This window comes from Hordeum vulgare, chloroplast (genome assembly GCF_904849725.1).
Source record: "Hordeum vulgare subsp. vulgare chloroplast, complete genome".
Taxonomy (NCBI): Eukaryota; Viridiplantae; Streptophyta; class Magnoliopsida; order Poales; family Poaceae; genus Hordeum; species Hordeum vulgare.
The window spans coordinates 1-12585 of record NC_008590.1 but is presented as its reverse complement, the minus strand read 5'-3'; the positions used below and the strand labels follow the sequence as shown (position 1 = coordinate 12585).

The 12585-nt window shown below is 35.9% G+C and overlaps 9 protein-coding genes and 6 non-coding genes across 15 annotated transcripts; 9 read left to right on the top strand and 6 right to left on the bottom strand. All coding sequences in view use genetic code 11, as the record gives it.

Annotated features, from left to right (window-relative positions):
- Positions 1–218: 218 nt before the first annotated feature.
- psbZ (photosystem II protein Z) lies at positions 219–407 on the bottom strand. The gene has a single exon. It carries the CDS (start codon positions 405–407, stop codon positions 219–221), a length of 189 nt encoding a protein of 62 aa, YP_874640.1.
- A 356-nt stretch (positions 408–763) lies between these two features.
- trnS-UGA lies at positions 764–851 on the top strand. Its single transcript has one exon. It is a non-coding gene; the product is annotated as a tRNA-Ser (tRNA).
- Positions 852–996: 145 nt separating this feature from the next.
- On the bottom strand, positions 997–2418 carry psbC (photosystem II 44 kDa protein). Its single transcript has one exon. It carries the CDS (start codon positions 2416–2418, stop codon positions 997–999), a length of 1422 nt encoding a protein of 473 aa, YP_874639.1.
- Positions 2366–3427, bottom strand: psbD (photosystem II protein D2). Its single transcript has one exon. The coding sequence runs from the start codon at positions 3425–3427 to the stop codon at positions 2366–2368; it is 1062 nt and encodes a 353-aa protein (YP_874638.1).
- Positions 3428–4408: 981 nt separating this feature from the next.
- On the top strand, positions 4409–4496 carry trnS-GCU. Its single transcript has one exon. It is a non-coding gene; the product is annotated as a tRNA-Ser (tRNA).
- A 114-nt stretch (positions 4497–4610) lies between these two features.
- Positions 4611–4721, bottom strand: psbI (photosystem II protein I). The gene has a single exon. The coding sequence runs from the start codon at positions 4719–4721 to the stop codon at positions 4611–4613; it is 111 nt and encodes a 36-aa protein (YP_874637.1).
- Positions 4722–5133: 412 nt separating this feature from the next.
- psbK (photosystem II protein K) lies at positions 5134–5319 on the bottom strand. The gene has a single exon. It carries the CDS (start codon positions 5317–5319, stop codon positions 5134–5136), a length of 186 nt encoding a protein of 61 aa, YP_874636.1.
- Positions 5320–5667: 348 nt separating this feature from the next.
- On the top strand, positions 5668–5740 carry trnQ-UUG. Its single transcript has one exon. It is a non-coding gene; the product is annotated as a tRNA-Gln (tRNA).
- Positions 5741–6511: 771 nt separating this feature from the next.
- On the top strand, positions 6512–7559 carry rps16 (ribosomal protein S16). The gene is made up of 2 exons: positions 6512–6551; positions 7342–7559. Exons 1-2 carry the CDS (start codon positions 6512–6514, stop codon positions 7557–7559), a joined length of 258 nt encoding a protein of 85 aa, YP_874635.1.
- A 558-nt stretch (positions 7560–8117) lies between these two features.
- On the top strand, positions 8118–8155 carry trnK-UUU. The gene has a single exon. It is a non-coding gene; the product is annotated as a tRNA-Lys (tRNA).
- A 689-nt stretch (positions 8156–8844) lies between these two features.
- On the top strand, positions 8845–10380 carry matK (maturase K). The gene has a single exon. The coding sequence runs from the start codon at positions 8845–8847 to the stop codon at positions 10378–10380; it is 1536 nt and encodes a 511-aa protein (YP_874634.1).
- Positions 10381–10651: 271 nt separating this feature from the next.
- Positions 10652–10684, top strand: trnK-UUU. Its single transcript has one exon. It is a non-coding gene; the product is annotated as a tRNA-Lys (tRNA).
- Positions 10685–10905: 221 nt separating this feature from the next.
- Positions 10906–11967, top strand: psbA (photosystem II protein D1). Its single transcript has one exon. It carries the CDS (start codon positions 10906–10908, stop codon positions 11965–11967), a length of 1062 nt encoding a protein of 353 aa, YP_874633.1.
- A 128-nt stretch (positions 11968–12095) lies between these two features.
- Positions 12096–12377, bottom strand: rps19 (ribosomal protein S19). The gene has a single exon. The coding sequence runs from the start codon at positions 12375–12377 to the stop codon at positions 12096–12098; it is 282 nt and encodes a 93-aa protein (YP_874632.1).
- A 131-nt stretch (positions 12378–12508) lies between these two features.
- On the top strand, positions 12509–12583 carry trnH-GUG. Its single transcript has one exon. It is a non-coding gene; the product is annotated as a tRNA-His (tRNA).
- The last annotated feature ends 2 nt before the right edge of the window (positions 12584–12585 follow it).

The window sequence follows — 12585 nt, the reverse complement described above, 5'->3', positions numbered from 1 at the left end:
TTTCATTTCATTTTCTATTCTATTATATTAGATATTAGAGTTTTCCTTTTTTTATTATCTGTCAATGAATATTCTAATGGGAATTTCATAATACTGAAAGAGAAGAGCTAGCAATTCGGAACGCAAATTGCGTTTTAATACGTCTCACTATTCGAATTTTTTAAATGGCCTTTATTATTTCTTTTTTATGGGGTTACTAAATATTAACCAAATTTAATTTAAGAAATGAGAGAATTCAGAATAGCTACGAGAAAGACTAGTCCAATCCATAATGATGTACCGGAAAATACAACATTTTTATTATTTGACCAACCATCAGGAGAAGCAAATACAAGGGGTACACTAATTACTAAGACTGAGGAAGTCGCAATTAATGCAAAAACAGCTAATTGGAAAGCAATAGTCATATTTCTAATCCTCCAAGCTACCATCAAATAAAGTTGACTACATATTTGATCCCTCACTTAACCAAAATTGTAAAAAAATACAAGAAGTAGGAGGGGTTTAATCATGAATCCATTGATTCTTCTCTTTAATTAAAATTTATTACTTAACCTCTTTTTTATTTGGATATGGGGGTGAGAGGAGGTTATTTAGTCTTTATTTCACAAGCGGGTATAGCGGATCCTGTATCCGTGTATACAGTATACAGAGATATATCGAAAAGGAACTTGTATCTGATATCTTTCTAGAGGTTAATAAATATTTTTATTTTTTATATGGCTATGTTCTATTTGTAGGAGTAAAATAAGGATTAGGCGGTGGAGAGATGGCTGAGTGGTTGATAGCTCCGGTCTTGAAAACCGGTATAGTTCTAGGAACTATCGAGGGTTCGAATCCCTCTCTCTCCTTTTGCTTATTGAATACGTTTGTTTCTTTCATTTTTTTTTATTCTGTCCCTTATCTTTCTTTCATAAAAAGGAATGAATGGCTCGGCTAGATAGAATAACCGAGCCAGAACAGAAAAAAAGTAGAACAGGTATAAATAAGAAAATCTTAGTTAAGAGGGTTCATGTAAAGAACAGGTTCCAAATCACGATCGATTCCCTTTTCAAAACCTGCTGCAGCAGCTCGGGCTCTTCCTGCATGCCATAAATGGCCCACAAAAAAGAAGAATCCTAGAACAAAATGAGAAGTTGATAACCAACTTCTAGGAGAGACATAATTAACTGCATTGATCTCGGTCGCTACGCCACCCACGGAATTTAAAGAGCCTAAAGGAGCGTGGGTCATATATTCTGCTGAGCGCCGTTCTTGCCAAGGTTGTATGTCTTTTTTCAACCTACTCAAGTCCAAACCGTTGGGGCCCCTTAGAGGTTCTAACCATGGAGCACGAAGGTCCCAAAAACGCATAGTTTCCCCTCCAAAGATAACCTCCCCAGTTGGGGAACGCATTAGATATTTCCCTAAACCTGTGGGTCCTTGAGCGGATCCCACATTAGCTCCAAGACGCTGGTCTCTAACTAGAAAAGTAAATGCTTGAGCTTGAGAAGCTTCTGGCCCGGTGGGTCCATAAAACTCACTCGGATAAGCTGTATTATTGAACCATACAAAACAACAAGCGATAAAACCAAAGACAGATAAAGCAGCTAAACTATAAGACAAGTAAGCTTCTCCAGACCATACAAATGCACGGCGAGCCCATGCGAAGGGTTTGGTTAAAATATGCCAAATTCCCCCAAATACACAAATAAAACCCAACCATACATGTCCACCAATTATATCTTCTAAATCATCTACACTAACAATCCACCCTTCTCCCCCAAAAGGAGATTTTAGTAAATAACCAAATATAACACTGGGACTAAGGGTCAAATTGGTAATTTTTCTTACATCTCCCCCCCCAGGGGCCCAGGTATCATATACACCGCCAAAATAAAGAGCCTTGAGTACTAGAAGAAAAGCACCTAGACCTAACAAAATTAAGTGAATACCCAAAATTGTAGTCATTTTATTTCTATCTTTCCAGACATAACCAAAGAATGGAAAAGATTCTTCAAGAGTCTCGGGTCCCAGAAGCGCGTGATAAATGCCACCGAAGCCTAAGACTGCGGAGGAAATTAGGTGAAGTACGCCAGATACAAAGTATGGAAAAGTATCTAGAACTTCCCCCCCTGGCCCTACTCCCCAACCTAGAGTAGCTAAGTGTGGAAGTAAAATCAACCCTTGTTCATACATGGGCTTTTCTGGTACGAAATGGGCCACTTCAAATAGGTTCATTGCTCCGGCCCAGAATACGATTAATCCGGCATGGGCTACGTGAGCTCCAAGTAGTTTACCGGACAAATTGATAAGTCTGGCATTCCCAGCCCACCAAGCAAAGCCGGTGGTTTCTTGGTCACGACCAGCTAAAACGAAAGTTCCATTAAAGAGCGTTTCCACGTGGTAGAACCTCCTCAGGGAATATAAGATTTTCATGAGGCTGATCCTGAGCTGCCATCCACGCACGAATACCCTCGTTTAAAAGAATATTTTTGGTGTAGAAAGTCTCGAATTCAGGATCTTCCGCTGCACGGATTTCCTGGGAAACAAAGTCATAGGCACGTAAGTTCAGAGCCAAGCCAACTACGCCAATAGCACTCATCCATAAACCGGTGACGGGTACAAATAGCATAAAGAAATGTAACCAACGTTTATTGGAAAAAGCAACACCAAAGATTTGGGACCAAAAGCGGTTAGCAGTGACCATTGAATAAGTTTCTTCAGCTTGAGTTGGGTTAAAAGCACGGAAGGTATTTGCACCATCACCGTCCTCAAATAGAGTGTTTTCTACGGTTGCTCCATGAATAGCGCATAGCAGAGCCGCGCCTAATACTCCGGCAACTCCCATCATATGAAATGGGTTCAACGTCCAATTATGAAATCCTTGGAAGAAAAGGATGAATCGAAATATCGCTGCTACGCCAAAACTCGGCGCAAAGAACCAACCAGATTGCCCCAGTGGATAAATAAGGAATACCGAAACAAAAACAGCAATTGGACCAGAGAATGAGATTGCATTATAAGGCCGCAATTGAACAGACCGAGCAAGTTCAAATTGGCGTAACATGAAACCTATTAGTGCAAAAGCCCCGTGGAGAGCTACAAAAGTCCATAGACCGCCTAATTGACACCAACGAGTAAAATCTCCTTGTGCTTCTGGCCCCCATAGTAGCAACAAAGAGTGTGCTAAACTATTGGCAGGGGTAGAAACTGCTGCGGTTAAGAAATTACAACCTTCCAAATAGGAACTTGCCAATCCATGGGTATACCAAGAAGTTACAAAAGTTGTCCCTGTAAACCAACCCCCTAAAGCGAAATAAGCACAAGGAAAGAGCAATAGGCCAGACCATCCTACAAAAACGAAACGGTCCCTTCGTAACCAGTCATCCATAGTATCAAATAGATCATTTTCTTCTTTAGGAACTCTACCAAGGGCTATAGTCATAGTGATCCTCCTATTCAATTACTTCAACCATTTCCGAGCACCTCATATCACTTTCCAAGGCATATGATAGTTTTATATCTGTGGACGATTTCTTTCTCGTTCAATGCCCTTTTTCAATGGTCTCGAAGAGAGAAATTTTCCATTTTTATCTATGGAGTCACAACCGAGGTCGTTGTAAATCCATGAATTTGATTCGATTTGTTTTTCTTATCTTATACTTATAGAAATAAACCTTTGAATTCAGCATTATTCCAAGACTCCTATTTCAAAGTCTATCTTTTAAGGGAAAAATGAAAATAAAAGTAACCCCTTTTTTCCCATTCCCTCTCTATTGCATGGGGGGAAGAACTAAAATGGAGGATTCTGAAAAAAAAAAGGACCTTCGAAATCAATTTTTATGTGTAGCGCAAAGGAGTTGCGATTTCTTCTTATTCCTATAGAACATCTAGTAACAAGAATATGAAATCGTAAATAGCGAAAAATTCTTGTCTTGCGCGGTCTAAGTCTAAGGAAATACGAAAAATTCGCTTATACAATTTCATCTACATCGAATTTATATATCAGAATAGCGGATAGAGGCATCATTCAAGGAGTCAGGTCTACTTACTTTATGCTTCTTTCCAATTTTATGGTGGATTTGATAAGAACCCTTTTTGCTTTCTTGATAAATAATCGACAAAAAAAAAAAAAGCGTTTTTTTATATATAGCTTGTTTTATTATAATTATAACAAGTCCTATATGGAAATGCCCGCTAAAGAGAAAATCTATTTGATTGTCTCTCGGTCAATATCGATTTTTACAAAGAAAAAACAAGAATTTTCTTCTTTTTTTTATTAACATTAAGAAAAAAGAATATAACTAAAATGGAATTGGCAATATAATTTTTATAGACTTTTGAAAGAAAAAAAGGGGTTTTTTGCAACCGTTATTTCTTATTTCTTGCCTATATCATATCACGGAAACCTTTCGCTTTGGAACGTGGAGAGATGGCTGAGTGGACTAAAGCGGCGGATTGCTAATCCGTTGTACAATTTTTTTGTACCGAGGGTTCGAATCCCTCTCTTTCCGCTCCCTTGGATCATTTGGGACTTTCAAACTGGAAAGAATTCTGACCCCCGGATTTTCTCATAGATAAATGTACGAAACAAATCCAATTTGTAAGAAAAAAAAAAAATTGAATTTTTACTCCTCGCGTCCAGGATTCCGTCCTGGATCATTAGATAAGAATCCAAAGATAAAGAGTGAAACAAAGAATATCACTACTGTATAAACAAAAAGTTTGAGAGTAAGCATTACATAATCTCCAAGATTTTTTTTTAAGGAATAGATTACCAGTTTTTCCTTACCACACGGATCCACTAGGATGGTTTTTTTTGATACCTAAAAATGCAAAAATGAATTCTGGAAAAAAATTGCAAGAATTCATTTATAATAAGAACTCTTATCAATAGCAAAAATAGGGTTAGGTGGTATTGAATAGGTATTGTGTAGGTACCTAAAGGTACCTGCTCAACCTAGGTGCAGGGGAGTAGAAAGGCTGATCCAAATTTATTGCTGTAGCTACCCATTCAATGTAGAATAATTTCAATTTTAGAATTGAGGGTTCATAATATAAAAATATAAAACTTCTCGGCTTTTACCCATTTTAATTTTTTTTTTTGGAATGAACACATCATTCAATTTGGCATACAGAGTACTAAAGATTTCATCGAAAACTTACAGCAGCTTGCCAAACAAAGGCTAATAGAAAAAAGAATAGAGGTATAACAGGCATAATATCCACGATTGGATTGAAAATAGCATAAGCTTCGGGCAATTTGGCAAAGAAAAAACTAGTAGGATAAAGAACAGAATTAAAACAGATACAGGTTAAACTAAGTATATTAGGCATAACAAGCATTTCATTCTTGTAGAGTAAATAATTGGATTTTGATTGAGTTATTTTTTTAAGGGAAAGAAGGAAAAGGCAGATTCAAAATCTTTTTTTCTTCGGACTTTCCCAAACACAAAATACCTCCTTGTATTCGCACTCTCAAATGAGAGTGGAATAAATTCGACTTTCATATAATATCTTAATAGAATTCCATGTAATGATCAATGCATTTTTTTGATTCTATATTATCTGCATGTGTAGAATACTAGCAAGAGAATATCTCTTCTTTATTTATGTAATTGAAATGGTATTGACGAATAACAAATAAACATAATAGTGTTTATTAGTGTCGCATAAAACCCGAAATGGGGCGTGGCCAAGTGGTAAGGCAGCGGGTTTTGGTCCCGTTACTCGGAGGTTCGAATCCTTCCGTCCCAGATTGTTTCTGATGAAACAAACGGTGAAATCATATAGTACTCCGTATGAGACAAAAGTTTATTAAAGAGAATAATGATATCTTATGTTTTCTCAGAAAACATAATAAAGTCTTAAGTCCAGTCAAATTGACTACCTTTATTTTCATGAAAAAAATGGGATCTAGCAGGCACATTCAGGATATGCCTCTACTATGATCACTTAATAATCACTTAATAATCACTTAATCATATTTTTTTCTTCCTTTTGGTCTTCGAGTCGAAGAAGTACCAAAAACAATTAACTACCAAAAACTTTCAATCTATTCATTGGAATAGTTTATTTAGTTATTATAGTTAATTGTTTTTGGTACGGAAAAAATATATTACTAATAGAATTCTAATTCTAGTAATTAAATGAATTAAACTTTTTTGGAGGTTGATAGTTTATTTATTGAGGAAGAGTCAATCCTTCTCTTCTCACTTCAAGATTGATCATCTCGAGCCATCCGTTGAGGGTGGAAATTTAATAATAAATAAGTTTTAAGCAAACTTGTTTAGTCGTCTTTTTCTATGTTTCATTCATATGATAGAATTCGAATATGGGTTTAAATAAATTGGATCTTGGCGGAGGCTTCCCGGATAAATACTTACTTTCTTTTATCCATATTGCTCCATAGATAGCAAGTTTTAATTTTAATTAGTATACAAAAAACAAAACCAATGACTATTCATGATTCCATCCATATTGGATCAATTTTCTATACCACTTTGCAATGAAAAGAGGAATGTTTGTTATGGTAAAACTTCGTTTAAAACGATGTGGTAGAAAGCAACGTGCGACTTGAAGGACATGATCGATTGTGGATTTTGCTATCCATCATTTTCCATAGTAATGAAAATGCTCTTGGCTCGACATAGCCTGTTCTATTCGTTCCGAACCAAATTTGCGCAGGGTTTAAGTAACATAGTACACGATGGAGCTCGAGAGGACAGAGTTTATTTTTTATCAAGGGAAAGAATCTAGGGTTAGTGAAAACTAATAAATTAGGCCAACTTTGTCAGTCTATCCTTAATATAGAAATAAATCGAAAGGTTAAAATACGAAGAAAGTCCAATAAAAGTATATCAGAATCAATCCCCCTTATTAGATTTCTATAGAAGAGATAAATGCTTTATCGAAGGAAATAAGAAAAAAGGGTATGTTGCTACTCTTTTGAAAGAAAAAAATAGGAATTCCCGAAGTAATGTCTAAACCCAAGGATTTCACAAATCAAAGATAAAGGATTCCAGAACAAGTAAACACAATTTTCAATTGTCTCAACAACAGAGTTGGATCAGAATAAGGAATAAAAGTCAATTCGTTCGAAATGAGACAAAGAAAAGAGTTTAAAGACGACTCAAAAATTTTTGAAGGATTTTGCCTTCGAAGTTTCTCAGGCAGAATTAGCCAACTTGAGTCATGAGTATAAATGAAATTTGTTTTTTCTGTAAGGAAATTAATGGACGTCATAGTCTAATTTCTATTATTATCGACAGAAATTCGAATCATTTTCTCGAGCCGTATGAGGAGAAAACCTCCTATACGTTTCTAGGGGGGGCGTTGTTTATCTACATCTATCCCAATAAGCTGTCTATCGAATCGTTGCAATTGATGTTCGATCTCGAAGAGAAGGAAGAGATCTTCGAAAAGTAGGTTTTTATGATCCGATAAAGAATCAAACTTGTTTAAATGTTCCAGCTATTCTCTATTTCCTTGAAAAGGGTGCTCAACCGACAAGAACTGTTTATGATATTTTAAGGAAGGCGGAATTCTTTAAAGAAAAAGAAAGAACTTTGAGTTAATTGAAGAACTAAATGAATAAAAAAGTAGGATAGGAGAAGATTATTAGTATTCCTCGTTGTCTAATTATTTAGACACAATTTACCTCTTTCTTAATCCTATTTGGATTTATATCGTGCCAATCCAACATAAGCCCCTATTTTATTTACTTTTTCTATCTAATTTGTTTTCTTACCATTGTATTTCCATTGACAAAGGTCTATTGAACAAATAGAATTTGTAGATAGATGGGTCTCTTTATCCTCACTCCATATTTAATTTTTCTGCTTACACTTCGCTCAAATGATAAGGGTGTTCCTCTTGCATGTATTCTCATACAATATAATATATATTTTTTTTAATAAAAATCGCTAAAAAAAGGAGAATTTGGCCATCGTGATTAGGGTCGCTCTTTTTTTTCACTTTAGTGGAATTTAACCGGACCTGTTCGTTTTGCCATTTGAGTGTTTTTCATGGTCGATAAAATCTTTCTTTTGATGTCTTGCTAGTTCAATGTTTTGACAGAAGCGCGCGGTGTAATTCCATTGATTTTTGGATTTCGATCGTATCTAAGATCCTTTTTTTATCTGGGTTGCTAACTCAATGGTAGAGTACTCGGCTTTTAAGTGCGACTATGATCTTTTACACATTTGGATGAAACAACAAATTCGTCCAGACTCTTGGTAGAGTCTAGAAGACCACGACTGATCCTCAAAGGTAATGAATGGAAAAAATAGCATGTCGTAATAAAATCAATCTTTTTTGAATGGAATCCAAAATTACGATTTTCTGGGTCTAGTGAATAAATGGATAGAGCCTGGCTCCAATTCTGGTAAAATAAAAAGCAACGAGCTTAACTTCCTAATTGGAAGGATTCCCCGCTCTAATTAGACGTTAAAAATAGATTAGTGCCGGATGTGGGGAAAGGTTGGGTTTTCCTATGAGTGGACCCTTTATTTTTTCTTTTTTTTTAGAAATCCTAATTATTCTTGATTATGGATTGAATAAGGGATGTTATGGATTGAATGTGTAAAAGAAGCAGTATATTGATAAAGAGGCTGTATTCCAAAGTCAAAAGAGCGATTGGCCTGCAAAAATAAAAAACTTGTTCTGTTCTTTTTTGTAATTTAGAACAAACATAAACTAATTCGGTAGAAAAGGAGCGGAAAAAGATCCGTGGATTAGACTCCCTTTCTTTCCAGGGTTTGTATTAAAAATGCAACACCCTGTTCTGACCATATTGCACTATGTATCATCATTCGATAAACCGAGAAATGCTTCTTCTCTCTGATTCAAGTAGAAATACAAATGGAAAAATTCGAAGGGTATTCAGAAAAACAGAAATCTCGTCAACAATACTTTGTCTACCCACTTCTCTTTCAGGAGTATATTTATGCATTTGCTCATGATTATGGATTAAACGGTTCTGAACCTGTGGAAATAGTTAGTTGGAATAACAAGAAATTTAGTTCACTACTTGTGAAACGTTTAATTATTCGAATGTATCAGCAGAATTTTTTGGATAACTCGGTTAATCATCCTAATCAAGATCGATTATTGGATTACAAAATTTTTTTTTATTCTGAGTTTTATTCTCAGATTCTATCTGAGGGGTTTGCGATTGTTGTGGAAATCCCATTCTCGCTACGGGAATTATCTTGTCCGAAAGAAAAAGAAATACCAAAGTTTCAGAATTTACGCTCTATTCATTCAATATTTCCCTTTTTAGAAGACAAATTTTTGCATTTGGATTATCTATCACATATAGAAATACCCTATCCTATCCATTTGGAAATCTTGGTTCAACTCCTTCAATACCGTATCCAAGATGTTCCATCTTTGCATTTATTGCGATTCTTTCTCAACTACTATTCGAATTGGAATAGTTTTATTACTTCAATGAAATCCATTCTTTTTTTTCAAAAAGAAAATAAAAGACTAGTTAAATTCCTATATAACTCTTATGTATCAGAATATGAATTTTTCTTGTTGTTTCTTCGTAAACAATCTTCTTGCTTACCATTAGCATATTCTGGAACTTTTCTGGAACGAATCCACTTTTCTAGGAAGATGGAACATTTTGGGATAATGTACCCTGGTTTTTCTCGGAAAACCTTATGGTTCTTTATGGATCCTCTTATACATTATGTTCGATATCAAGGAAAGGCAATTCTTGCATCAAAAGGCAGTTTTTTTTTGAAAAAGAAATGGAAATGCTACCTTATCAATTTCTGGCAATATTATTTCTTTTTTTGGACTCAGCCGCGAAGAATCCATATAAACCAATTAGCAAACTCTTGCTTCGATTTTATGGGATACCTTTCAAGTGTACCAAAAAGTCCTTTGTTGGTAAGGAATCAAATGCTGGAGAATTCATTTCTCATAGATACTCGAATGAAAAAATTCGATACCATAGTCCCCGCTACTCTCCTCATAGGATACTTATCAAAAGCTCAATTTTGTACTGGATCGGGGCATCCTATTAGTAAACCCATTTGGACGGATTTATCAGATTGGGATATTCTTGATCGATTTGGTCGGATATGTAGAAATCTTTTTCATTATCATAGTGGATCTTCGAAAAAACGGACTTTGTATCGACTAAAGTATATACTTCGACTTTCATGCGCTAGAACTTTAGCTCGTAAACATAAAAGCACGGTACGAACTTTTATGCAACGATTGGGTTCGGCATTTTTAGAAGAATTTTTTACGGAAGAAGAGCAAGTTTTTTCTTTGATGTTCACCAAAACAACTCTTTTTTCTTTCAGTGGATCACACACTGAGCGTATTTGGTATTTGGATATTATAGGTATCAATGACCTGGTCAACCCTCTTAATTAATCATTAGACAAAACTAATAAACAGGAAAGGGTTGATAAATGATCAAGAAAAAACTTTCATATTTTTCATTCTGAAATGTTCCTTTTATTATAATAAAGAGTAGGTGAATCAACTTACTAATTAAAAAATTAGTAGAACTTCCTCTTTGGAATAGAATATTGGCTATTTCTACATAGGGAAAGTCGTGTGCAATGAAAAATGCAAGCACGATTTGGGGAGGGATTTTTCTCTATTGTAACAAGGAAGAATTATCTACTCCATCCGACTAGTTCCGGGTTCGAGTCCCGGGCAACCCATATAGAAAAGACCCATCAAAGTTTTTAACTTTTACTCACTTCATTTACAAATACAAAATTATTGGTTTGGTTAATTTATTTATATGGATAGCCAATCTTTGGGCTGACTTGGTTGACATTGGTATATAGTCTATGTTATACTGTTAAATAACAAGCCTTCTATTATCTATATTCTAGTTAATACGTGTGCTTGGGAGTCCTTGCAATTTGAATAAACCAAGATCTTACCATGACTGCAATTTTAGAGAGACGCGAAAGTACAAGCCTGTGGGGTCGCTTCTGCAACTGGATAACTAGCACTGAAAATCGTCTTTACATCGGATGGTTCGGTGTTTTGATGATCCCTACCTTATTGACCGCAACTTCTGTATTTATTATCGCCTTCATCGCTGCCCCTCCAGTAGATATTGATGGTATTCGCGAGCCTGTTTCTGGTTCTTTACTTTATGGAAACAATATTATCTCTGGTGCTATTATTCCTACTTCTGCGGCGATCGGATTGCACTTTTACCCAATTTGGGAAGCTGCATCTGTTGATGAGTGGTTATACAATGGTGGTCCTTATGAGCTAATTGTTCTACACTTCTTACTTGGTGTAGCTTGTTATATGGGTCGTGAGTGGGAACTTAGTTTCCGTCTGGGTATGCGTCCTTGGATTGCTGTTGCATATTCAGCTCCTGTTGCAGCTGCTACTGCTGTTTTCTTGATTTACCCTATTGGTCAAGGAAGCTTTTCTGATGGTATGCCTTTAGGAATCTCTGGTACTTTCAACTTTATGATTGTATTCCAGGCAGAGCACAACATCCTTATGCATCCATTCCACATGTTAGGTGTAGCTGGTGTATTCGGCGGTTCCCTATTCAGTGCTATGCATGGTTCCTTGGTAACCTCTAGTTTGATCAGGGAAACTACTGAAAATGAATCTGCTAATGAGGGTTACAAATTTGGTCAAGAGGAAGAGACTTATAATATTGTGGCTGCTCATGGTTATTTTGGCCGATTAATCTTCCAATATGCTAGTTTCAACAACTCTCGTTCTTTACACTTCTTCTTGGCTGCTTGGCCTGTAGTAGGAATCTGGTTCACTGCTTTAGGTATTAGTACTATGGCTTTCAACCTAAATGGTTTCAATTTCAACCAATCTGTAGTTGATAGTCAAGGTCGCGTTATTAATACTTGGGCTGATATCATCAACCGTGCTAACCTTGGTATGGAAGTAATGCACGAACGTAATGCTCACAACTTCCCTCTAGACTTAGCTGCTGTTGAAGTTCCAGCTATTAATGGATAAGGTTTTTCTGCTAACATATAAGAATTTTTGAAGAAAGAAAAGACAAAAATACCCAATATCTTGTTCTAGCAAGATATTGGGTATTTTGAATCTTTTTTTTCTTCTTAATCTTTCTATTCAGAATTCAGTTAACGACGAGATTTAGTATCCTTTCTTGCATTTTCATAACTCGTAAAATGCCGAGTAGGCACGAATTCTCCCAATTTGCGACCTACCATAGGATTTGTTATGTAAATAGGTATATGTTCCTTTCCATTATGAATCGCAATTGTATGGCCAACCATTGTGGGTAGAATGCTAGATGCCCGGGACCACGTTACTATTGTTTCTTTCTCCTCCTTCATATTGACCTTTTCTATCTTTGCCAATAAATGATGAGCTACAAAAGGATTCGTTTTTTTTCGTGTCACAGCTGATTACTCCTTTTTTCCTTTTTAAAGAGTGGCATTCTATGTCCAATATCTCGATCGAAGTACGGAGGTCAGAATAAATAGAATAATGATCAACGGAAAAAAGAAAAAAATCCTTTAGCTGGATAAGGGGCGGATGTAGCCAAGTGGATCAAGGCAGTGGATTGTGAATCCACCATGCGCGGGTTCAATTCCCGTCGTTCGCCCA